General features: G+C 32.5%; 4 protein-coding genes and 2 long non-coding RNA genes across 8 annotated transcripts; 3 read left to right on the forward strand and 3 right to left on the reverse strand.

The window, feature by feature from the left end:
• Positions 1 to 389: 389 nt before the first annotated feature.
• LOC125576938 lies at positions 390 to 1,067 on the reverse strand. The gene has a single exon (XM_048737486.1). It carries the CDS (start codon positions 1,065 to 1,067, stop codon positions 390 to 392), a length of 678 nt encoding a protein of 225 aa, XP_048593443.1.
• Positions 1,068 to 1,805: 738 nt separating this feature from the next.
• On the forward strand, positions 1,806 to 5,217 carry LOC106405620 (probable disease resistance protein At4g33300). The gene is made up of 5 exons (XM_048738875.1): positions 1,806 to 2,618; positions 2,912 to 3,294; positions 3,378 to 3,733; positions 3,942 to 4,147; positions 4,223 to 5,217. The coding sequence occupies exons 1-5, from the start codon at positions 1,934 to 1,936 to the stop codon at positions 5,056 to 5,058; spliced, it is 2,466 nt and encodes an 821-aa protein (XP_048594832.1). The 5' UTR covers positions 1,806 to 1,933; the 3' UTR covers positions 5,059 to 5,217.
• Positions 5,218 to 6,302: 1,085 nt separating this feature from the next.
• LOC106402830 (eukaryotic translation initiation factor 3 subunit K) lies at positions 6,303 to 8,194 on the forward strand. Its single transcript, XM_048738878.1, has 6 exons — positions 6,303 to 6,565; positions 6,658 to 6,771; positions 6,856 to 6,906; positions 6,989 to 7,058; positions 7,539 to 7,621; positions 7,768 to 8,194. The coding sequence occupies exons 1-6, from the start codon at positions 6,389 to 6,391 to the stop codon at positions 7,960 to 7,962; spliced, it is 690 nt and encodes a 229-aa protein (XP_048594835.1). The 5' UTR covers positions 6,303 to 6,388; the 3' UTR covers positions 7,963 to 8,194.
• Positions 8,195 to 9,375: 1,181 nt separating this feature from the next.
• LOC106405904 (probable pectinesterase/pectinesterase inhibitor 44) lies at positions 9,376 to 26,186 on the reverse strand. The gene is made up of 5 exons (XM_048738879.1): positions 25,801 to 26,186; positions 18,211 to 18,339; positions 16,684 to 17,154; positions 16,275 to 16,598; positions 9,376 to 9,940 (listed from the first exon to the last, which is right to left on the reverse strand). Exons 1-5 carry the CDS (start codon positions 26,081 to 26,083, stop codon positions 9,567 to 9,569), a joined length of 1,581 nt encoding a protein of 526 aa, XP_048594836.1. The 5' UTR covers positions 26,084 to 26,186; the 3' UTR covers positions 9,376 to 9,566.
• On the forward strand, positions 12,532 to 15,347 carry LOC106430877. Of its 2 annotated transcripts, none has more exons than XR_001286097.3 (5): positions 12,532 to 12,915; positions 12,989 to 13,112; positions 13,248 to 13,368; positions 13,497 to 13,767; positions 15,232 to 15,347. It is a non-coding gene; the product is annotated as an uncharacterized LOC106430877 (long non-coding RNA). The 2 variants fall into 2 exon arrangements; XR_001286098.3 differs by having other exon boundaries at positions 13,503 to 13,767.
• On the reverse strand, positions 18,573 to 20,652 carry LOC106414276. 2 transcript variants are annotated; one of them, XR_007315828.1, is made up of 4 exons: positions 20,048 to 20,652; positions 19,843 to 19,952; positions 19,574 to 19,749; positions 18,573 to 19,184 (listed from the first exon to the last, which is right to left on the reverse strand). It is a non-coding gene; the product is annotated as an uncharacterized LOC106414276 (long non-coding RNA). The 2 variants fall into 2 exon arrangements; XR_001282832.3 differs by having other exon boundaries at positions 19,574 to 19,731; positions 20,048 to 20,508.
• Positions 26,187 to 27,034: the final 848 nt, after the last annotated feature.

Genomic DNA, 27,034 nt, shown 5'->3' on the forward strand with positions numbered 1-27,034 from the left:
CGAATCACATTCATGTTGAGCGTGTATTTAAGCTTTTCACATGGCAAGGCTAGGCTTGCTAGAGCATCAAATTCTTACTTTAGTATAATGGTTTACAGATAACAAATGTTTTTTAATTGGTCGGTGGTATCTTGACCAAAACCCAACAAATCTCCATATGAGGATACTACCGATGAATAGTCCGAACCCAGGTTTTGAATGAAAGTCTCATGTCCTTTTTTTGTAACAAGGCTTTCATATTAAAATGCATAAGTAAAAATACAAGGTATGAATGAGTTTTCTCACCCATAAGTTTGAAAAAGAAAGCAACAAATAGAGAGTGAGAGAACATCCTAGAGAAAGATCAACAAGTGAATCTTAAGAGAGAAAGATAAAGAAAAAGACAATCGCTAGTGTACATGGTTCCCTCGGCCGCGACGACCTCGTTTACCTTTTCCTCTAACATTTGTCCATTCCATATCTTGAATTTTTTGAGTCGGTTTAATCAGTCTTCCTCCTCTAGTTATGTTATAACCAGAAGTCTCTCCAACCTCACCTAAACCATCATCTCTCCCATGTGTTAGCGGGGATAAATCCCGCTCCATATGAAATTGCTGAAGGTTGTTGGCGATAGGAGAGTAATGACCAATTGATTGCTCATTTTCAGAGGCTTGAGGAGTCTCCAAAATGATTTCTTTTGATGGAATTTCTTCCATAACATGTGACTGAGGATGAGCAGTTTCTTCAACTGCTAACATAGGTAAATTGTTTTCAATTTTTGAGCAAGAAATAGATTGTACCTCATGCGAATGGGTGAATGTAGTAGGAGAAGGGACCTCAAGAGGTGTAGTGAGAGCAGAATTTGTAGTGATCTTGTGTGCTTGATGGCCAGGAGTCAAGTGCGAGTCAGTCTCCACAGCACCCACCAATGTGGATGAGTTTGGTAGCAACATATCTATCGCCACCAAAGGGATTTCTTCATTTGTTATATTAGCTTTCGCAGGAGCGGAATCATGTGGTTTATGGGACAGAAGACACCTCTTCTCCTTATGACCAAGCGCTCCACATCTCTCACAAGCACTCCACATCGCCACAAAAGTCTCATATCCTTTAGCTAAGCAAATAACAATTTAGTCTGCGGCTGGATACATAGAACCCATGGCACAGAACCAAGGGAGTCACTTTTTTGGAGTGACTCCTAACATTTGAGAAACACTAAAAACAAATAAAAAAGGAACAAACAGGAATAAAATTAAAAGAGTGAGTGGAATTATTGTTCTTCCTCAAAAATAATGAAGAATAATTTTGCTTTGTTATGCTCTACAAAAAAAAAGAATGATGAGGAATATAAAGAAAAAATAATTCTTCATGAATGATGTATTTTTATGAAAACCATAAGGAAGAATGTGTTCATTCTTTTTTCTTTGGTCACCAATTACACTTTTTGTCTTTTTTTTTTTTTTTTAAGGCTTAGCTAGTTACTCCTGTCCCAAATTCTATTTCTACCACTAGTTAGCATCCCTTGGTTAGATAAGAATTTTTTTTTCCGTGGTTTTAACCATCCAAATACGTAGTTCCAGGCCTGATTTTAGATACCACCAACACCAAGTCTGCGAGGTTTTTTCTTTATAAAACTATCATACACCTCTTAGTATTTTATTGTTTTATGAAGACTTGACCTAAAAGAGAGACTTTATCAACAAGTAAACAAATAAATAGTAGGACCCACTCTCTCTATCTCACTGGCCTACACGATGTGGTCTGTGTGAACAGAACATACTTGCGTGGAAATATTATCATTAATAAGAGTTTTGTTAGCGCGTTCCTCTTCTTTTCTTTATAACAATGATGTTTTCAATTGCCACTATCTTTGCAAAATTTCCACGAAATTTCCATTTAGATTCTCCTTAACTACTACTCTCTCTCTCTCTCGACCTCATTGACTTCATTAACAATGGCCATCACCGATTTTTTCGCGGGTGAAATAGCGACTGAGCTACTGAAACAGCTCTTTATGATATCAGCCAAAGCATGGAAATACAAAAGCGTCGCTGAGAGGCTCATCGACTTGATCGAGGACATCCAGCCGACCATCAAGGAGATTCAGTACAGCGGCGTCGAGCTCCCTCCTCACCGTCAGGCTCAGATCGGTATGCTCTCTAACACCTTAGAGAAAGGGAAGAAACTCACCGAGAAAGTGTTGAGCGCCCGTCGCTGGAACGTGTACAGACAGTTAACGTTAGCGAGGAAGATGGAGAAGCTAGAGAAGGATATCTCTAACTTCCTTAAGAATCAGATATTGACTCATATCCTCGCTGATGTTCATCTTCTCAGGGCTAACTCCGATGTAAGGTTCGATCGGGTTGATAGGAGCCTTGAGATGATGACTGAGCACTTGGGGTCGATGAAGATCGGTGGAGGAGGGATGATAAGGGAGGCCATGAAGATAGCAGAGGCGACGATGGAGATTGAGATGGGCAATGAGGAGGAGAAGTTTGGTGTTGGGTTGGAGATAGGTAAGAGGAAGGTGAAGAAGATGATGTTTAGCGCCGAGAGAGGGCTTATTGGTATCAGTGGCATGGGCGGTGTCGGCAAAACTACACTTGCTAGAGAGCTTGAACGGGACGTTGAAGTCCAATGTAAGTCTTATTCTCTTGTCCTGTCTCTACCTATGTTATATATGTCCCTCACCAGATGATGCACAATTAGTATAATATTGTCGGTTTTGGACCTAAGCCCTACGATTTTTTTCTAAAATTCCTTGTATGAATCAGAGTTGGATTTTATATATTAGAAATTATTTGTCTTTTTTTTTTTGAACAACAGAAATTATTTGTCTAATATTCCGATGTGGGACTTAGATTGCAAATAGTTATATGAACATGTTGTAATGATTGAGTTGAGTTACTGACACTGTTTTTGTTTATGTCAGGTCATTTTGAGAACAAGGTTTTGTTTCTGACTGTATCACAATCTCCGATGCTTGAGGAGCTGAGAGCACATATATGGGCGTTTGTGTCTGGTTATGAAGGTGTAAACCCTGTTCCAAACTGGAATTTACAGTACGAGGGCGGTGTTAAAACACAGAAGCTGGTGATTCTTGATGATGTTTGGACAAGAGAAGCGTTAGACTGCTTGACGTTTAACATCCCTGGTTGCACAACACTTGTGGTCTCACGGTCCAAACTCACAGAGCCTAAAGCCACTTATGATGTGGAAGTACTAAGGGAAGATGAAGCACTCTCCCTCTTCTGTCTCTGTGCATTTGGTCAGAAAACTATCCCTCCCGGTTTCGACAAAAGCATGGTCGAGCAGGTAATAATAATGTCTTATTTTTTTTCTTCAACTGATTCATGCCTAGTATGATGTATTTATCTAATGCTTTTTGATTCTCACAGGTTGCTGGTGAGTGTAAAGGTCTACCTTTGGCTCTCAAAGTCACAGGGGCTTCATTAAAAGATCGACCTGAAATGTATTGGAAAGGAGCATTGCAGAGATTACAAAAAGGTGAACCTGCTGATGAAAGTCACGAGACTAGATTACTTCATCAAATGGAAGCTAGTCTAGAAAATCTTGACCCCACAACCAGAGAGTGTTTCTTGGATCTTGGTGCATTCCCTGAAGACAGGAAGATTCCTGTAGATGTTCTTATCAACATGTGGATTGAGATACATGATCTAGAGGAGGCCATTGCTTTTGCTACTCTTGTTGATTTGTCACACAAGAATCTCCTGACTCTTGGGAAAGATCCACGGTAAGGAGTGATCACTCTTCGATTTTATACGATTCAAAAGTTCTTATGTACTAACATGGCCGGTTCTGGGGACAGCTGGATGAAATATTCGCCTTAGCCCACAATGTTGCATAGCCGCCAAACTTTTGAATTTTTTTTTAAAAATGTTCATGGCCTCCTAAATTTCAGATCCAGCTTTGTGTACTAATCACTGTTTATTGATTTACAGGCTTGGCTCGTCATATGCAAGCTACTATGATGTGTTTGTGACACAGCACGATGTATTGCGAGACTTGGCTCTTCATTTAAGCAACAAAGGGAAAGTAAACATAAGAAAGAGATTGCTGATGCCGAAAAGAGAGAAAGCTCTTCCAAAAGAATGGGGAAGGAACATTGATGAGCCATATAGAGCTCAGATAGTCTCTATACATACTGGTAAGAGATTGCTTTAAAGTGCAACTTTATATCACAAGGATGGTAATGTTGACTAGAATTATGTTTCTATTGCAGAGGAAATGGATGAGATGGGTTGGTCTGACTTTGAGATGGACTTTCCTAAGGCAGAGATTCTAATACTGAACTTCTCTTCAGACAAATATGTTCTGCCTCCTTTCATCACTAAGATGAGCAAGCTTAGGGTCTTAGTGATCATCAACAACGGCATGTCCCCTGCTGTTCTCCATGACTTTTCGATTTTCGCCAACTTGTCGTACCTAAGGACCCTATGGCTGGAGAGAGTCCATGTCCCTGAACTCTACAACACTACAGTTCCCTTGAAAAAACTCCACAAGATGTCTTTGATCCTCTGCAAGATCAATAACAGTTTTGATCAGACAGGAGTTGACATCTCCAACCTCTTCCCAAAATTAGCCGACCTGACGATAGATCACTGTGATGATCTCGTCTCACTACCTTCAAGCATCTGCGGCATGACATCTCTCAACTCCTTAAGCATCACAAACTGTCCGCGCCTCAGTGAGTTGCCAAAGAACCTCAGCAAGCTACAAGCTCTTGAAATTCTGAGGCTATATGCTTGTCTTGAGCTAAAGGCATTGCCTGTGGAGATCTGTGAGCTTCCTAAGCTTAAGTACCTAGACATCTCACAGTGTGTTAACCTGAGTTGTCTTCCAGAGGAGATAGGAAAGCTAAGGACGCTTGAGAAGATAGACATGAGGGAATGTTTTTTCTCTGATAGACTTAGTTCTGCTGTTTCTTTAGAGTCTCTACGCCATGTGATTTGCGATAAGGACGTTGCGTTTATATGGGAGGAGGTTGAGAAGGCTGTTCCAGGGTTGAAGATTGAAGCTGCTGAGAAATGTTTCAGTTTAGATTGGCTCGACGAGTAGGATCATAAACCTATAGTGGCCTTGTACCAATTGTAAATAGTTTGATGGACTAGTGTAGGTTTCTCTTCTTTGTTAATTAATATCATGTTTTGTAGTAAAGATCTCTCTGTACAGTTTTTACAAACTCAATCGGTCAAGTCTCTTTTTTTGCTTATCTTATTCCTAATCTTTGTATGAAAATGGTTAAAAAGTGTCTTCGGAGCGTCTGAGCTTATGTGATTAATGTGGGCATGCAGAGAAGACCATATCTACAGATTTTACTGCAACGTCTTCAATATCTCCTAAGGGACACCTTAGCACTGATGATATCTCACAAGTGTGTTCGTTGTTGTGGAGCAAGAATGAAAGAGAGTTGCTTAGCTCACAGGGGTTTGCTCAGAATCAGCTTACGTTGTGGAAGTATCCATCTATGGTGAAAATGGCTGAGCTCAATGGTCATACGTCAAGAGAGTTCTATATATGGCCCAGGTGAAGAAAATAAACTTATATTAATTTCTATTTTATGGTTTTGAGTTTTTTTTTTGAAGTCTTTAGTTCTGAAACTTATTCTGTTTTTGTCTGTGTGTTTTCTACAGAGTCCAGATGGTTGTACCGTAGCTTCAGCAGCAGGAGATGAAACACTGAGGTTTTGGAATGTTTTTGGAGTGCCAGAGACCGCTTCCAAGAGCTGCACATGAGCCATTCTCTCATGTGAATCGTATTCGTTGAAGAAACTGTGAAAGACTAACAAAGGGAAAGCCGCTGATTTAGTACAAAGTAAATTATTGTATCTTGTGACTTTCTTACATTTCATTCTTCATGAAATGTATTGACAAGCAAAGTATATTGTATATACAATACCTTACATAGAAAAGAATATTCATTTTTAACACTCCTATTCATCTATCTCATCAAGTAAATTACAAACTTATAAGGTTTCAGAATGTAAACCACTGTTATACTTATTCTTTCTGAAAAGAATTGTCAAGGCTTGGACACGAAGTCTTGATCACTAAAGCAAGAAACAATGTCTCAGATACTTCTTCATTACTGAATAAATCTCTACAAGTTTTGTTGACTAGTCAACAACTATAACTTTACTTAAACAGAGTCTTAATTAAAAGCGAAGAATCTTTGTTATTTACAAAACAAAACCTTATATAGTTTCAATTATCCTAATATAACCCGAAAGTTTGCTAATTACCGCGGTAAAATAACTCATAGGACAAAGCGTCGTCGTTTTAACCTTAAACCCTAGCTAGATCCATCTCTCTCAGCCGCCGAGAATCTCCTCTGCACATTCTCCTTCTTCGGACTCCACGGAGAGCACGAAGAGACAGAAACGGTAGAGATGGGAAAAGAGATGGAGTCCCCGAAGGAACAGAGCTCCTACACCGTTGAGCAGCTCGTCGCCGTCAATCCCTTCAACCCTGAGATCTTACCTGATCTCGAAAACTACGTCAACGAGCAGGTTACATCGCAAACGTATAGTCTTGATGCAAATCTATGCTTGCTTCGTCTCTACCAGGTATGTTCATAATAAGTTCATATAACCATACCTGTCCGGAAGATTTTCTTGTCTCCTGTTGTTAAGTGGTGTCTTGTCTCTTTTGTGTGCAGTTTGAGCCTGAGCGTATGAACACTCATGTTGTGGCTCGTATCTTGATCAAGGCTCTTATGGCTATGCCAGCTCCAGACTTCAGCCTTTGCCTCTTCTTGATTCCCGAAAGAGTGGTAATGCTTCTTCTTTCACTTGCACTGAAGATTTTATGATGAAGCTTGAGTGTCAAGCTTACTTGTTTGAATCGTGTGTTTCAGCAAATGGAGGAGCAGTTCAAGTCACTCATTGTTCTCTCTCACTACCTTGAGGTATCTATATCAATGTTAGTTTAGAGTTGAGAGTCGTGTAGGTGTCTATCGAGGGTTTAGATTACTTGTTTTGGTTTTGTAGACTGGGAGGTTCCAGCAGTTCTGGGATGAAGCTGCCAAGAACCGTCACATTCTCATCGAGACCGTTCCAGGTATATCAAATTTCTGGAACTAGATTAGTTATTAAGTAGGGGTTATTGGTTGTTGCATTTTAATGGATTTGAAAATCCGAACTAAATCTAGTGTTATTGGTTATGTGATTTTCAAATCTGTATTAAAATCAGGTGTTATTGGTTTAATGATTCATAAATTCTATATCAAATCAAGTGTTCATCAATCGTACGGATTTACTAATATATTTGATTTTATAATGTATTTGAATTGATTTGTTTGGATTTTTTAGTTAAAAATACAAAGACTCAAATCCGAGGGAAAACCTCCGGATTTGCATATTTATTTGGATTTATAAATACTATATGAATTTCTAAATCAATCAAAATATATAAACCAATAACACCAATGTATCAATTGTCTAGTAATGGCAGCCCCACATAAGTAGGTCCTTGTGGTACTGTCTCTATTCAGTTTATGATTTGTGTGTAGGTGATTTACATGGGAAAGATTAAATGCAGGTTTTGAGCAAGCTATCCAAGCATATGCAACTCACCTTCTTAGCTTAAGCTACCAAAAGGTTCCAAGATCTGTGCTTTCCGAGGTATGTTGTTCTATCTTGATTCAATTTATGAAAAATCTTGGCACATGACCTGATGACCTTCTTTTCACCACAATGATAGCTAAAGTCTCTCACTTTGTATAATTTTACATGCCCTTTGTTCATTACTTATGAACATTTTTACACAGGCTGTTAACATGGATGGTGCATCTCTAGACAAGTTCATTGAGCACCAAGTGACCAACAGTGGATGGATTGTTGAGAAAGAAGATGGAAGTATCGTCTTACCGCAAAATGAATTTAATCATCCGGAGCTTAAGAAAAACACAGGCGAGAATGTTCCCTTGGAACACATCGCCCGCATCTTCCCCATCCTTGGTTGAACCAATAGAACTCTGCAAATTTTCATTCGAGTCTCTGTCTTTCTTGTAATACAACACTTTAAGAAAGCTGGAATGTGATTTTCTTCCTCTTTACACTTTGGTTTGGGGTGATTTTTTTTCAGAATCAAGTAAACCAAGACTTTGCCATAAGTAGATTGATCGATTAAACTTGCTTGTAAGAGTACTGGAATGCCATAGTTTTTTTTATATAGCAGGTGTTGGTAACAAGTCATGGATCATTTTCTGCAGGGGCGGAGGTAGTGAAGGAGGTGTGGGGTCAGCTGACCCCACTACTTTTTTAAAAAATATTTCTTTTTTATTTAAGAAAATCTGTATTGATCCCATAAAAAAAAAATTTGACCCCACTAAAAATATAACTTCACAAAAATAATCACAAAACATTAAAGATTAAAAATAATTTAAAATTATATAAATAATATGTTTATTTTATTTGTTAAACATTTGATTTATATTAATTTTAGCTTAAATTTCAATAAACACGTTTTTTTGTATTAAATGTTAGTTACATATTTCAATAAAGCCCAAATTGTATTAGGTCCAATAATTAATATATTTTTTTTTGAAATTAATGAGTGAATTTGAAAAAAGTGATTTGTACTTTTTTTTTTGGACAAACGCAAAAAGAAAGAACTTTCATGTTATCCAAGCAATTTTTGGATAATTTTTAAATAAGTTTTCTAATTTTTTTTGTTATACACTCTCCTCTTTATTTACCAAACTAGAAATGATTATGATTAACTGATTCAATTCAATAAAAATGTTTAAGGTTTATATTCATGATCTGAGTATTTTTTACAACTAATTTTGTTTTTAGAAGTAGATTAATCTTTAAAATTTACCAGTTAACTAATGGATCAGTTTCTGAATCGGCGAAAAAATATCAGCGAGTAAAAATTGTCAAAAAATAGTATTACAATATCGCATTAGTAATGAATTTCTAAAATTGTTTTGATTTGTTTTATCAAAAATATTTTAAATTGTAGTAAATAATTATGATAAACAAGTTTTAAAATATGAATGATCATAGAGTATATTATAGTTTTTTTGTGGTTATAAATTATGTATTTGGAAAAAAAAGATTTGACCCCGGTACAAAAAAATTTCTAGCTCTGCCACTGATTTTCTGCAATGCATACACAATATTCGGTTTTACCTTTTTGGAATGGTCTTTGGGTAATGCCAGCTTATGCTTCACCCTTAGCCTGAAGTGGTCATATAGCTCTTGCATCAGAAGTTATATAAGCAAGGTGCAATTATACATAGTACAATGCTTCTCTCTTTAGTTTTTCGTTACTTTTGTTTATTACATTTCTTTTCATATCAAATACTCCATAACATTATATGTTTTTAATTCTTGGAAATATTTTTTTCTTTTTATTTACTCTTTGAGTATATCGTATGATCGATTCTTCTTGAACTAATGACCTAATGGCCATGTAATACATTTATATTGTAACAATATTTGCCAAAACCGTAAAAATCACACTCCACAAACATCAAAGAACAGTATGACAAAACACAAAACAAAAACATAAATAGAAACTGAAAACAAAAAAGGCTTCACGCTTTAAACAGAGCCATACTTAGATGTCCAAGCCAGCAGTAAACGTTACCCCAGTAGAAGGCAGCCAAAGATCTCCTTTAATGAACTGAGTAACGGTGAAATTGTTGGCCTGGTTCGAGTTGTTAAGCACGTGGAAACCAGGCCATTTGACTCGGCTGCTGAGTCCTGAGCCAGGCCCGTAGTTCAAGAACTCTCCATAGAAGAGCGTGCTCAAAGCAAAGTCTGCGTTCCACTCAAGCCATCCTTCGGGTCTCACAACGTTGCTCATGTTGTTCCTCATGAAAATTGTCCTTGAATATTCCTTCCATGGTCTCCCTAGATATGTGCGTGTCGTGTTTAGGTATGGGACTAAGTCTGCGTCTGCGGAGATGTTGCTGAACTGGATAGAGAATCCTGAATGTGAGCAAAAAGGTCCAAAGTTACATTGTATAGTACATGCATTGATTGATTATGCACTTTAAGGCTTTAATTAATGAGAACAGTTGCTTTTGTGGTACATAGTTTTTTTTGTTGACCAGAAACTATAGTCCTGTTCGTTTCTTTAACGAGCGTTAGAGAATAGCGGCCAAAGCAAGCGGCCAAAAATATAAAAGAATTTTATTAACGTTGTGACGGAACAAATGTAGGGAAGCTACAAGCTCTACTTTTTTTTTTTTGAACAAACCATCTATACTATTAAAGCAGAATCCCTACTAGGATTCTGCCCTTAGATTTTGAAGTTATTTACAAGAATATGCCATTCCCTTATTTCTATCTTTTTAAATTATTTGTTTGCCTTATTTAACATTCAAATCAAAACAGAAACAAAATCAGTTATATTATATTTTCGAGGACGTTTAGGCAAACGTTGGATATTCTTCTTCCTTTAAAAATGCTATATTCACCAACTATAACAAATATACATAATAATCTATTTAATTAAATCCTAATATTATTGGAACGATTGTATTAGGCCTTTTAACCAAAAAATCCAACCATAATGCATCCGCTAACATAATCTAACAAGCTTGTGGCCCAATCTTATTTTAAAAAACTAAAATATATTTTATAATACTGATTTTCTTATCTAACCTATAATTTATTTTCTATCTTTTATATCAAAGTGTTAAATACAAATAAACAATTTATATTACATAACACCTTCACATAAAATAATTTATTATGTCATTTTTTTACATAATATTAATGTAGCAATTATGAGTGTAAGAATATTTTAAAAATTATCATAAAATTAAATTTAAATTTAAAATAAAAATACAAACTTATAATAGGTTATTAATAAAAAATAAACTAATACTGTCATATCATTAAAAAAAATCATATTATCATTTTTTTTGGTTGACATAATAAACTTTCATCAAAATCTAAAGAATCACAAGTTTATGCAATATTACAAAGTATTTGACAAATTTAATTAGAAATAGTATCAAATCACGGGGTTAATAGCAATTTTTGGGTTTTTATTGAGGTTTTCAATAGGATTTTAATAAATGATTTTTTCATTAAATCCGGACCGGATTATAAAAAAAATTCACTTTTACTGGTTCAACCACAGATTTGGGTTGGATATGAATATAGTACTTGAAACTCAAACATTATAATAAAAAACTGTTAAATTATTTGTTTTCTAATAAAAAGTTGAGATAAAAACACTCATGCTTTCAAAAATAGTAGTAGCTTCTAAATCGAATAAGGATTAAAAATATTGTATATTGATGGTTAGACTTATCATTAAAAATATTGTATATTGTATATTGTGGCTAAACTTATTTTCAGTTTAAAGTTATCATTACTATATATATATGCTATTAAGTCACACATATCATCTTTAAATTCATTTCGAGAAATATCACATTTTGAATAAAAAAAAAGATTAAAACATAAAAAATTCAATTGTTAAGATTTAAAACGAAAATAATAGTAGTTTTTAAATCAGTTTTGGATCAATAATGAAAATAAAATAAACCCGCGCTTTCTAAGCGCGGGTCAAAATCTAGTACTTCATTAAAATTAAAAGAACTCAACCAGAGCTTGTACTAAAAGTGTAAGTCTTAGAGGGGCCTATTGGAAATAAAATTTGTGTGGAGTTTGAAAATTTTAAGAGTTAATAGATTTTTAAAAGTTGAGTAGATTTGATGAATTCTTATCCAATGTATTGTATAAATTGTCATTGATTATTATAGATTTTCATATATACTTTTCTTTCCAAACTTATCTTTCTATTATTTTTTTAAAAAATATTCTTTCATAAAATAGAACTATTTGAAAATTATATAAAAATTTTGGTTTTTTAATATTTTGACATTTTGTCTTGTTTGATTTTTGTTTTAAAGTTTTTAAGATCAACCTATGAATTTTCTCATGATTTTATTTTAATATCAAACTAGGTGTCTTGCCCGCATATGCGGGTTTAATCGTTTTATAAATATTTATTAATTTATTTTTTATTAATTCAAAAACCAGCATAATAACTTATTATTTATGTTTTCAAAGAAATTAAATCAAACACATATATATATATATATGATAAAAATCTAATTAAATATATATGTTTAATTAAAATTTATTAAAGATAACATTGACTTTAACCACTGAATTTATTATAATTGTTTTATATTTTATTTTTAAATTTTATAATTGAAAAATATGTTTTAAGATAACAACACAATATATAAGAATTATCTTATTTTAAGAAAAGTTAATATTATTAATAAAAACTAGATTTTGACCCGCGCTTTCAAAGCGCGGGATTGTCCATTTAAAAAAATTACATATATGCACTTTATAAATTATTTTATAATGTGTTTTTTATATGTGTTGTTGGTCAAACTAAAATAATGCTATTACATCAAAATTAATAAGTCTTCTATGATTAATTTTATAATTAATTACAAATTTTTTATTTTATGCATTTTTAAAATTAGAGGATATTTATTAAATTCTAATTTTAAATATATAGTTTCTTGAATTAATGAAATAATTATTGAATTAACAAAATAATATAGATAAAATTAATTTTTAATTAAGTTCAGTTTGTTATTATTCTAACCATTTAAACGAATTGGGCCTTGAAATTTTTTAATTAAGTTCAATTTCTAATTTCAATTTGTTATAAGTTCAATTAAGTTCATTTTAAACGAATTGGGCCTTTTAAATCTAACCATTGACTATTCGGCCACTTATCAAAATAACCGTTTATTAATTTCCAAGTTAAAAAAAAATAGAAAAGGAAAGGGAAAAAAAAGGAGAGATCTAGAAACGGTCGTCTCTTCTTGGCCGACGAACAATCAGATTGAAATTGATGGTGCTATTCAAAGTTATACAACATATATTTGAGAAAGACAACTTCAGAAATAAGAAATCGAAAGGTATTTATTAGTAATCAGTTTGTTTTGATTTCTCTTACGAAGAGTTAAAGTTTTTTTTTTTTTTTTGTCACAGATCCTTATGTAAAAGGTTTAGTTTTCACAGATGAAGAGTTTCTTAGATCTGAAATTATGTCACAGAAGAAGATCAACCGTATCAAATGTTGAGGACTTTAACACATCTGAAGAATCGAACAAAGGTAACCATTATCAAAGCTTTTCATATAATATTTGATAAACTCTCTGATTTCACAGAAGCTTTTGATTAAATTTTAGAAAGTCATTTAGGATAATATATGGTTACCATCGCCATGTTTTCTTGTTGTTTTTTGCAGTTAAATCAGACATATAATCTGAGTTCAAATGTAATGGTGGTGCTGCTCCGTGGTGATACAATTAGCTGAAGAAATAAGTTTATTAAAAGTGTAGCATTACACTTGCGTCTTACAAAGAAAGGTTAGTAATGCTAAGAAGATAAAAAAAGCCTGATAATTCTTATAACCCCCTTATCTAAAATTTCTTAATGGTATGTGATTGCTTTGTATTAGACAATAAGTAACTCAATATTAAGTGATTTGCTTTAGTTGCAGTTTCTAGGTGGTTGAATGAGTAAGGAATATTGATAGTGTGATTCGGCTTGCAGATAGGAAGGGATTGAACATGAACCAATACTACCACCCAAAAAGATAAGTATCTTTTTATACTTTACCAGAATTTAAATATATAGTAACTTACTGTTATATTATGTTCTTTTGACAGGAAAATATGCGTATTACATGGTACATCCAAATGGAAATTAAGAAGCAAATTGATGACAGCGACTATTAAGATAACTTTCTTCAGTGCATTTAATCAGTAAGTTAATATTCCTCATTTATAATGTTCTAGAATTTAGGATTGGATGTGATTATCGGTAGTTAGGATGGAAACCGGAGTTTGATTGATTTGTTTGTTATTATTTGAAATAGTGGAAAATATATTTATTACCGTATTCCTTAAGAACTTTTACTAAAGTTCAAATTCTCTTGTAGATGTTGTCTTATACAACACATATAGCTTGAAACATTCTTTGTTTGTTCCTGGGGCTTTCTAGAGGCTCATCAAAATCATCGTTCCTCATCACAAAGCAAAAATATTTTAATCTCTGCATGTATCGAACTTTTCCAAAAGTTCGAATAATATTATAAGAGAGACTTATTTATATAAAATGGTAGCTAAACATAGAACCATAAACTGTATATAAATCCACGTTCCAACAAAGTTATAAAAGACAAAACAAATAGTCTGAAATCATAGATTGTCAAAAATCTCTCTAAAGACCACATTTTTTGTTTGACGTTGAGGTTTGCCTTCGCTGTCAACAATCAATATCTTCAAGCCTTTCTTAGAAGTGACTCTGGAAACAGCCACATATAGTTGTCCAACAATCAATATCTTCAAGCCTTCCATGGTTTCTCCCCCTAGTTGAATGTTTTGTTTCCAAGAATGTAGAACCTTCGCATGAACCATCTTAGCGGTGTGCACTGGCTTCAAGTTGTTGATGGGGATGGCTTGTTCATTAGAAACAATCACTGTTTTGATTTGCTTTTTAGAAGCCATTTGTTTGTTTGACGGTATGAGTTTGTTTAGGAAGAAGCGTCGTTATTTATATAAGGAAGTGGCGATGGGGAGAGTTGTTTAGGTTTTGAGGAAAACTTGGTGAATACTGTAAATATTGGCAAGATTTTCTAGTTAATAGTAGTACTTAATAGTAGTAGATTCAGTTACCAATTTGAAACCAAATATATTATGTGAGCTTAAGCATATATTCGTTTACTATATTTGATGCATACTCTAGATCGTATCTCTCGAGATTTTATGGTTTTGATTTCGATATGAATAATTCTAAATATTAGGAAGGTTCAGTCCGCTAATTTGAAATCCCAAGATATTCTGTGCGTATTGCACAAGCAATATGTGTAGATGAAATTCTTAATAGTATAGATTTTAGGAAGAGTAAATCGTTGAATGAGCTAAAGAATATACTTGGAATGGATTTGGCATTCTAATTTAATTTTCTGTTTTTAAATTGATAACGAAAATTAGGGGATTAGTTTAAAATAATTATATTTGTAAATAAATATTGTTATTATAATTTTTTTTACCATACCATACTAAGTTGTGGTCAAATATATTTTAATTTTTTTGGTTTGATTAAAGTGTCGACCATTATATATTGCATTTTGTAAAGGAGGCAACATATATGTAGGTTTCATGTTGTATGTAAATATTATTATTATTATGAACATTGATTCATCTTGGTTAGTGTTTTCATTTCAGGGCATAGGGTTTGCAAGAAAAAAGAAGATGATTTCGGTGGGGTTTTAATGGTATAGGATGTTTCATCATGAAGATAATTTTGATGGGCTGAATATTCATTCATGTTTGGATTTAAAGAAAAAAAGCCTAGACTTAATCGTAGATGGGCTTAAAAACGATATGAATATGTTTAAAAAAATCGTAGGGTTGAGATTGATTTTAAAAAACTGTCGACATTTAATTTTTTAAAAGGAAGAAAAGGCAGTGGCATTTGGTTGTAAATATATTGAAAAGGCAGGGGCAGAATCCTAGGAGGGATTCTGCTTTAATAGTATAGATTCATTTTTGTTTATATAATTAATTATATATAAAATTCATTAAGGGTATTATAGATATTAACCGCTCTAACTTTCAACGTGAGAGCTCCGTTGCTAAAAGTTACTTCGCAAATAATAGTATAGATAGTTATATTTCATGAAAGATTTTTTTTTAAATTGTTATTTTTAATAATTTCTGTTATCTTTAGTTTTTTTTTACAATTATCTTTGACTTGACAATAAAAATGTAAAAAAAATCTTGTTGTGTTTGTGTATTTGTGTTTTTGTATTTTTGGTACATAGATTTTGAGAATCCTATTACTATATGTGATATTTGTAAAGTTGAGTGTTATGAGTAAAACTAGAGAGAATTTATGTCATAATAACAAAAGAGTTTAATAGAATTACAAAGTCAATAAAAACTAAACTTTTTGAATAACATAAAATTTCCATAGAATTTAAAAATCCACAAACCAATAACAAAAGATTCTATAAGATTTTAAGAATTCATTAACCAATAACAATGAAATCTCTAGATGTTGGACATAAACCTCGCAAATTTGTTATGGGAAAGTTGCAAAAAACTTTTATATTAAGTAGAATTTTCTTATATATTAGATATTATTTTCTAATATTTCGATGTGAAGCTTGAATTTTTCATTTATTCTAAAAATTAACGATATAACTATATTCGAAAGATTAAGAACTATTAACAGAGTTTCCAAGAAGAGTGGGTAAGAAGTGTACCTGAGGGTTGGTTAGGATCTTTACGGCCTTGTGCAGTGATGGTATTCTTTTGGTTAGGGAGTCCTCTCCTAGCCAAAATGTGACAGTTTTGAAACACAACGGTCCCATCCCCAAATATAAAATCTACCGTTCCAGTGATGGTGCACTCTCGGTAGAACTGACGCATGGTGTGCGTGTAAAGTGTATCTTGAAAACCTCTCATGGCACATCTGTAGAACACTGAGAGGTCAGAGTCCGACCTTAGGGCTACGGCTTGATGCTTCTCTGGCCCCGCTGTGTTCTGAAAGGTTATATCTCTTGCTAAGAATCCCTTTCCGCTTACAGCTAAAATATGTATCACAAGTTAGAAAAAAAGAAAGAAAAAACATATAAATATTAACGAGAATCATATAAAACGTAATAGTTATACCGAATGTCGCGGACCGGAAAGTGGTCCAACCGTCAACGAAGTTGCGATTACCAGAAATAACGGTCACGTCAATGCCATCACCTAACATAACGAGGTTCCATTTCTTCTTCTTGATCTCAACGTTTTCCAAGTATAAACCCTTTTTAATGTATATGACGAAACGTTTCGAGCTGTACTCAGGAGCTGCCTTAATGGCGTCCATTATCTTTGTGAAGTTGCCTGTCCCGTCCAGTGCTACACTTACGTCGTAACTTACACCGTTTGTTTCAAGGAGTTTACGGTCGTTGGACCTGAGCCAGTCTGGGAAACGAGGGCTTTCGTCGTGGTCGGTGTTTGATCTGAGTCCCCGGCCTGGTGGAGCCTTTGGTCCTTTAGCAATAGGGCCAGGTTTAGAAATGGGTTTGGGTTTCTGATCGGCTTGAACAAGTGGTAACAGCTCCCTAAGCATAGAATATAGTTGATCGAGACTGCCTGAAATGAACCGGGAGTAGAATTAAAAACAGTCTTGGGCATATATAAAAAAAACTTAAAACCTCTATAAATTAATAATGTTGAGACTATGATATTTTATTAATTTATAGAATTATTAATTTATAAAAAAATTATTTATGATGTTTATTAATTTATCGAGTATTAGCTTATAGAGTTTTACTGTATATAACTGAACAGAATTATCCAAACTTAACAAGAATTTTATCTACCTGAAAAAAATCAAATATCATAATTAGTAGACATATTGTATAACAAACCTAGTTTTATATTATACTTAGAGGCAACTCGGATGCAATTTTATGAAATAAAATCTTATGTTTGTTTTCTAAGAAAAAATCTCATAATATTCACCAGTTAAAATTAAAAAAAAAACAAAAAGGAATTTCATTTTATTTATAATCATGAATAAAAAACATTTTGTTTAAAAAATCATTCCACATTAGAAAAAGTAGTGGAATAGATGGAATGTTAATCTCACTCCATTCGATTCTATTAATAGTTGTGTCTTTGGTCTCATCTATTTTTTTTAATTAATTACTAGTTATAACCTCAAATTACACCGTTTCAATTACAATTAAATAGTTTTTTTTTGCTTAACAGAAAATTATATAGTTACTATTTGTTATCCAAAACCGAAACAAACATAATAACAAAGAAAGTTTGATACTCTGAATCGAATGTGATTGTTAAGAAATTGCCATATCATTATATTAAGTTTACTACATCCGTTCCCGTAAGTAAGATTTTCTAGAGATTTCACGCTTATTAAGAATATAATAAATATTTACAGTTTAATTTAATTTATTATTTATTTTATATATTTTTCAATTAATCTCTACCAATTAAATCTAATCAATTTAAATATTTGTAATTAATGTTTTTCGAAAGTATACAAAAGTATTTTGAAAATATAGAAAATTTATCTTTGTGAAACAAGAAGAAAATCTAGAAAATCTTACTTCGAGAAACGGAGAGAGTATTTTTTAGTGACACACGCAAATAATAGTATACATAAAAGAAAAACATAATAATTACCAGCGATAAGAGTTTTGACGAGACCAGATGTACCGTCCAAGCCTTCCTTGCAAGTGTCTTGGTTGGAGAGAGCAGCACTCAACCATGTCTGTGTGTCCGATCTCACGTTCCCTGTTCCGTTGCCCTTACCTGTTGGCCCCACTCAAATCTCATTAATTACTACTATTTATTCTTATTTTTCCACACTATCATTTTCATCTATACTATTAAAGCAGAATACCTAATAGGATTATACCCATACTTTTTAAGTTAATTACAATAGCATGCCACTGTCTTTTCTAGATTATTTTTAATTAAAAATCGGCAGCCTTATATATTATTTTAAGTTGACAATATGATTTTTAACTTGGCCAACAATCATACGAATTAAAAGCAATTGTAAGAAATAAGAAACATAGTAGTTACAAATATCCAAGATATGGTAACTAAATCTACCTAATTTTCGGAATTACGATCGTAACTATATCGAATTTTAGTATCTCTTGAGATACGATTACGAGATACCCGCAAGTTTACCAAAGTCCTATATCTATCAATGTCCAATGCTTATTATAAATAACCTTCCTCTCTTCCTAAACAAACCACTGCCATCGAAACATCTAACATCTATGGCTTCTAATATCACTATAAACAATTTTTTTTTCAATTGTTTAAAGGAACTCTCTTTGACGGTTGCAGTACATTATATCACTTTATATCCTTTCCTATCTTGTAGCCGAAGCAGACAATCAATCTATGTCTCCTACTATGTCACCATCAGTTTCTGCATTCATCATCTTATACTTTACATTTGTTCTTTATAAGATATGGACAATTATATAATACCTTTGTTTTCTGTAACCTTGTGTGAACAGCAACTGGTTGTACTAACTGCTATGTGTTGGGCATAAACTGAATCTTCGCTCCAAGGCTTGAGGTGTAGGATACCTATAAAGGTCACATAACCACCAGTGTTCTTTGCTCGTGCTTTCCATCTGATATAAACAGAAAAATCAGATGAATTTTTTTATTACAGTAATTTATTAATCTCTAAAATATAAGATTCAAAGCACCAGAAACATAAACTGTATGTTACTACAGTAATTTATTAATCTCTAAAATATAAGAGAAATATTCTTATCTTGCTATTCGGTTTTGAGTATCTTTAACCACATATTCTCTGTCAATTATGTTATTTCTCCGTGCATACAAAGGACCACAATCAGTTTAGCTAACCAGTTATTCTATATACAAATAATACAATACACATGTATATGTACTCCCTTCATCTTAAACGATAGTGATCAAGCTAATTAAGAGACGAAGTAACCGTGATACCGAGACGCATTTATAAAAAAAGAAAGTGGATGTGCGATAGTTTTACCTCCATTGAGCCAAAGTAGAGTAAGTTTTTTTGTTTGGATTATGAGTGGCTTCAAAGACCAAAGAACAAAGCTCTTCCATGTGTCTCCTTCACCGTTACATAACCTGCGTATTGTCGGAAGCTCCTTCAATCGATTAGCTCTTTGCGTTTTCAAAACCCTAGAACGGAAACAAACACTGCACCAGTTTAACTTTATTTCTGTTCCAGTTCAACTAATTTAAAATAAAATATCTACTATTAATGCTTGAGTTTCACTGTCTACAGCTTACCTCTGCTCTTCTGATTTTCATGATGATTTGGAAATGGGTTTCGATCTCTAACTTCGATTGTTTTCTTATTGGATCTCTTTCCTGATCAACCAGATCGTCCTCTTCGTCTTCTGCATTTATCGATTTGAAGAATTAAAAAAATACTATATCTGTGAAAAAAATGAAAAAAATCAAACTGAAAAAACATTATATCTGTGAGTTGTACCCCCGATTCGAATGAATAACAAACAGATTTCAGTTTCTTGCTTTGGCATCGCTATTCTCTTGCAAAGACTTGAGATTCTTTCACCGCTTCTCGGTGTCTCCCGCTAATCGACTCATCGGGATAGTCTTCAGAAATATCTAGACAAATATATTTTTTTAAACTCTACATTTCTGTGTTTTTTTAAAACCGAACGGTGATAAAGTCAGAAATTTAGTTGGGCCGGGTTTTTAATATTTGCAAACGGTCATAAAGACATAACACTTCTTTTGACAAACATATATTTTGTCAGTTAATTAAATATAAACAGAAAATAATTTATCTGTTTTATAATTTGAAGTTTATAAAATTTAGAATAATAGGAGAACTATATAAATATTTCACTAAATAATTGTTAAAGTCAATTAGAACAATTAATATAGCAGAGTGATAAAAACAGTTAATTTTAAAAAATCATATGATGATAAATTTATAACTTAACAATCATTTTTCAACATCTAATAAAAATTTAAAATTAAAAAATCAACAAAATATTATGATATTAGATAATCAAATATTAAAACACATACTCTTATAATTAGGAATAAGTTTAGCATTATAAAATAACTAGATACTGACCCGCCCTTTCAAATGGCGGGTATTCTATCTATTAAAAAGTAGTTTTTCAATTTTAATATTATTTCTAATTAGATAAGGATGTGTTTCAATATTTTATTATCTAATATGATTTTATTTTTATAAATTGTAATTCTAATTAGTGCGAGTATGTGTTTGAATAGTTTATTATCTAATATGGTTTTTATTTTTATAAATTGTAATGTAATTTATTTGTTATTAGTAAAATTGTGTTTACACGTATAGGACTGCAAATCCGTTGTTTCTTTAATTCTTAAACTAGATTTTGACCCGCGCTTTCAAAGCGCGGGACCATTTCTTTTTAAAATTTCATTTAAATTAATAAATATTTGTCGAATTTATATTTTAATAGATTTTTTTATTTGTTTATAGTCAATTTTTATAATATTGTCTTCTTTATTTTTTTAATTATTATTAAAATAAAAATATTTGTCCTATATTATCCTACGTAGATCCTGTTGGTTTGTTCGAATGTGTGGGTTTGAATAGAAAATCGGTGTTGCCTATTTATAATATTGAACGGATTCAAAGCGAGGTGTTAGGTTTTAGGAGAAAGTTGGGGGATCTTCTTTTTAAAATCGAATCTCTCTATATTTTAAGATTAGTTTTTGGAAAATTCAGTTACTTTTTTCTGCGTGTTTCTCAAGTTGGGAGATCTTCTTTTTATTTGATTTGATTCCGTAAAGTACAAAATGAGATTTAAAACGACTTAATGGGCTTAAAACTAAAAATGTAAGTAGCAAATTGGTTGGGCTTTTCATTTTCGAAAAACATTTAAAATAATTGAAAAAATAATTGAAAAAGAGAATGGAATGTTTTGTAATTAATAGAAAAATTCAGGGGCAGATTCATAAGAAGTATTCTGCTTTAATAGTATAGATATATCACATATATTAATTTGTTTATTTCTTGAATGTATAATCTAAATAAAAATAAAACAGGCTTTTTATGATTTTAAGTATAGATATTTTACACAAATTGGCATAATGGATTAATATATTTGTTTATCTCTTAAATATATAATCCCTGTATAAAAAATAAAACAATCTTTTTAATGATTTTCACTAAATATATTTTAAACAAAATGACCTAATGGATTAACAATGGTTCAATTCAGACATATCGAATGGGCTTTAAATTTATGTAGATCATTAAAGATATTAAAAAAAGTAATGGTATGTTTTGTAATTTTAAAAAAATGTCAGGGACATAATCATAAGATTAATAGTATAGATATTATAATAGAAAACAAATCCCGCGCTTTAAAAGCGCGGGTCAAAATCTAGTTTACACTTATATTTATTGTGCCATTTTAAAGATGTTGAATCCACGTTCTCTGTCCCTACTACGCACATGCCATTTACTAGATTGTATAGGAGTTATGTCTTGAGTCTCTTGACGTAAAGATGTGTGATGGAAACTTCTAAAATTTTATTGACTAACAGATTCAATCGAATAATATTTTCTTCCAAGAATGTTTTGTGCTAGCTGTGTTTGCTAAAAACTCAGAAGGTTATCTCAATTTTGTTCTTTTTTTTATTCGTGTGGTTTTGTTATAATAAGACAAATTTAAATTATCAAATTATAATATAGGGACTAAATGCTTTCTATTACAACTGAAGGGAGGAAGTTTCATTTGTTACTGATCTTCTGAAGACGAAAGAGCAGAAATGTATTTGTTTTTAAAGCTCTTAGTTTAAGCTGAATCAACAAAACCAAATAAGAAAACGGGGGATATGCGTGTAGAGATTAATATTCTTTGTTGCAATGCAAAGTTTGTATAGTTGAATAATACTAGTACTAGGGTGGTGGTCAAAGAACCACCAAATAACCGTATTGCAATCAATTACGTGCCGGATTTCAAATTTAATGCAGCAAGTGCGAAACTAATTTTCATTTTTTTTTAGAAAAACTTTCTCAATTCGGCCCTTTTCAATTAAATATCCTACTATATAAAAGGAACTAATTTTGTGGCTTCTAAGAGTGACCACTTCACTTAAAATATTCAGGACCAATCAATATGACATGTCATTTAACATATTTTCCAGCCCAAAAGTAAACTATTGCAACATATATCCGAGCCCAATTAATTTTGTGGATTGGTCTTCCAGAAACTCATATGGCCAGAAAGTAAACTCAAGCCCTGAGGAAGTATGAAAAATTAAGATTAACAAATAATAATTATAAAAGTCTCTGCACATATTAAAATTTAAGCATACAGCACGTGTTTTGGTTGCTCAGTATTATATGCTTCATTTTACTTTAGACTTGATGTTTGTTTCGATCGACATACACTGGACATTACTCATCCAATAAGATTTTCTCTAACTACTTATAACATATTGCAGCCCAAACTATTTTTTCACATCTCGCATCACAACCTGGGATATAATAATTGACAGCTTCATGCTCAATACTTGCGATCCACATGCATGTAATGTGGATTGAAGAACATGTTTCATTTATAATAGGCTGAACAAATGTGATGTGACTCAAATTCCTCTTTTATTTTAATTCCAAACTCTAAAAAAAGTTATTTACTTTCATAATCCTAATCAGACTTTTTAATACTTAGCTTAAACCACCTATGCCAATCAAATGAACGGAGGCAACAGAATATAAAAATACAAACAACAGGGCCGACTAAAAATACAACTAAATCTAATAATGAAACTTATACTAGAGTCTAACAGAATATAGTAAAAAAATGTCTTCAACCAAATATTATTATAGCAATAATAAATTATTTTTTTATAACACAAGGCCCATTTCAAATCACAAAAAGAAGAAAAGAACAAAACGCAAAAGCTATACTACTAAGAGGGCGACTGGTTTTCCCGCTACCACCCGCAAACACAGCTTTTGCGGTTGGTAGCGGTTGTTGGCGGTTTGCAACAATCACTCAAATCGCTCTAAACCGCTTCAAACCGCTCCGAATCTCATAAATTCAAAAGCTGGCTCCAGCTAGCGTTTGCGGTTGCGGACGGTTGCGGGAGGGTAAATTTTTTTTTCTTTTAAAAAAAATTATATATATACAAAAGTAAAAATATTTAATAAAAAATTTAAAATTGAAATTATGAAAATATTAAAAAATATCTATTATATTTTAATTAAATTATAAAATTTTATAATAAAAACAATTTCAATAAATTTTCAAAAATTAAAATTATAACTTTCTAAATATAAATTTTATATTTATTATAATTTTATGATTTTTGATATTTTTATAATTATATTAAATGTAAATATTGTTAATTTATTATTTGATTGTTACTGCATTTGGTAGTTAACCAGTCATAAGTCACCCGCAAACGCACCAATTTTTAACCGCAGTACCAGTCGTACAAATCTCTTAAAACCGCTAGAAACCGCAACCGCCCGCATCCACAAACTCCCGCAATCGCAACCGCAACCGCTGCGTTTGAACCAGTCATGCCCTAACAAGATTTCAAACTCCCAACTAGGCCTAGGCATTTCGGGCATCGGTTCGGTTCGGTTCAGGTATTTTGGGTTTCGGATAGTTTGGATAGGGGCTAGATGATCCATTTAGTACTTGACCTATTTTTGATTCGGTTCGGTTCGGGTAGTTTCGGGTTCGGTTCGGTTCGGATAGTAAATGCAGGAACCGGAAAATATCCGGAAAAAGTTCGGTTCTCATTTGGATCTGGTTCGGGTTCGGATAGTTTGGGTAGTTCGGATAATTTGGATAAAATATCGGTTATTTAAGGTAAAATATCAAATAATTAGGATGATTTAGATAAAAAATTTTGGATATCTTGGATTACTTTGGATATTTCGGATAAAACTATCCGGATACTTTCGGGTAGTTTGGATACTTTATAATAATTTAGTTATACTCAACTATTTTCAGATACTTTAATAGAATTTTAAATTAAAAATATATATTTAGTGATGTTATATGTATATATAATGAATATTTTTATATATTCGGGTACCCGTTCGGTTCTCGGTTCGGTTCCGGTTCGGTTTGGTTATTTCGGATATAAAAATATAGAAACCGTTCGAGTATTTGAAGATATTGATCCGGTTCTGGTTTCGGGTATTTCGGTTCGATTCCGGTTCGGTTCTTCGGTTCCGGTTATTTCGGTTCGGAAGTCCCAACTATACATTATCCATACCACCCCCACAATTAACACAACCTTATACATCAATATACACGTAGTCAGAACAACCAGATTAAACATACACACAATAACTAACTAATAAATCCGCGCGAAGCGCGGACAACCCCCTAGTGTGAATAAAATGACTTACTATATTACCATTTGGTGAACCAAAAAAAAAACCATATTACCATTTAGTAACACCATGGATGATCATATTCTATTGGAGACTTGGAGTCGTGGAGAATCTTACTAGATAAAGTCCACTTCTGAAGCAGTCTAGTTGTACATGTGTGTTGTTTCACAAGAATACTTAATTATTGCTGTTTTATTATAATCAAAAAGACTAAAATTCTATGACGGTCGTATACGTCAGATTAACATCAGCTATGTCCCTCTCCTTTGCCTAGCTTGTGTAATGGTGTGAAAATATTGTTAATTACGTAATTTGGGCGTCGTTACTTGTCTATTAATGGATATAGTCTTTAGATGCCTACGAATAATGTTCTAAACTTTCAAAAACTCTGATTGATATGTATATACAATAATCGTGAAAAAGAATAAAACTACTATATAGTACTAAATTGGTCAATTTCACTACCTTTGGATCATTTTAATCGATATAAACAACCGATTTCAAAAATCCTTTCTAATCGGTTAATTGCTAAAACCAACTAGTTCAGGTAATTAAAAAAGAAAAGAAAAGTTCAGGTAATCTTTCTAAAGCATAGCAAGCAGCTATAAGCCAATAACAAAGGTCATGCTAGATCCATTTTTCTTCTAAAGTGGCAACAATCGTATCTATTATCCATTTCTTCTTTAAAAAAATTGTCGGTTTGATCCAATTTGTATATTATGTTTTGGGTTTATAGACAATAGTTTGTATTTTCCATCAATTAAAAAAGAACTTGTGCATTTAAAGTTTATAACACTGTAAGGCGGTGCTAAAACTAGATAATAGATATATGCGGTTAATTAGGGTTTAAAGGTACGTACCATGTGGATTCTCAGAAGCAGAGGCAGACCAACTCAGTTCATCTGCAGAAACATCGAGCAGATCTAGACAATCCGAAACCGCATTTTGGAGTCGACGATCCCCACTGAAATCCGCAAACTGAGACAAAATCGAACTCATTTGTCTTATTACTTCCACGATCGTGTTAATGGAGCTCACAAACTCACTTGCTGGAACTTTCAAGTAATCGTATGGCATACTCTCTTCTGATGACACACACAAACACAGCATCAAGAAGATCAAGAAACCCTTCCACCATGACATTTTTCTCTTTTTTTTTTGTTGTTGTTAAACAATGCTTTAACTTATAACAATAATGAATAAAATGATTAGATGAAAGAAAGGATTGGTTGGTTTTGATCACATTGAAGCTCTTCTGAGTTAGTGGAACCTATAAAAGAAGGAACGCATTAAATTGCACCTACCTGTCTGTCTACTTCGAAACAGTTAAGTCTACGTAAATCTTTATTTGGGACTTAACTCCATTATCCCAACAAACATAACTCTTTCTTTCATCGTTGATATTTCTTTTATTTTCAATTGTATTTATGAGATCTCTTAATTATAGCTCAACCGTCCCACACATCCATTATGTTCTCAGACTCGGTCGTATAGTAGAATGCAGCCATTTACACCGCCTTATAAAAATCATTGACTCCATCCGTTATATCTGAGTTACTAGGTAATAATCCCCTGTGCGCAGAATGAGATAGTTCGGTAGATTAAATATTGGAGTATATTATACTAAGGGATTAGTGTAAGAATCTTAAATTTGTAATTCAATACGGTTTCGGTTCAGTTTTTTCGTTTTCGGTTAATACAAATTAACGACCATATCAAAATCATATATAATTTCTTTTGGTTTATATATATATATTATCGGTTTTAGTTTATAAGAAATTAGTGTAATTTAATTTATACTATTTTAATAAATCAAGATATACAAATTATAACATACATTACAAAAATAACAAACACATGAAATTAATGATGATGTAGTAAAATAGTATTCTACAACCTCTTTTACTTTTAGAAGCTTCTTAATTTCGATGATAATGTTTCATCGAGCTCTTTCGCGCTGTGAATATTTTGATCATGTTTCATTGAATTCATGTTTAAGCTTCTTTCGATGATGATGCTTCATCGAGTCCATGTAGATGATAATAAACATATTATAGTTTCAGTTGCAAGGTAATGACACATTAGATGAATAGT

Source organism: Brassica napus, chromosome A8 (assembly GCF_020379485.1).
Source record: "Brassica napus cultivar Da-Ae chromosome A8, Da-Ae, whole genome shotgun sequence".
In the NCBI taxonomy this organism is placed as follows: domain Eukaryota; kingdom Viridiplantae; phylum Streptophyta; class Magnoliopsida; order Brassicales; family Brassicaceae; genus Brassica; species Brassica napus.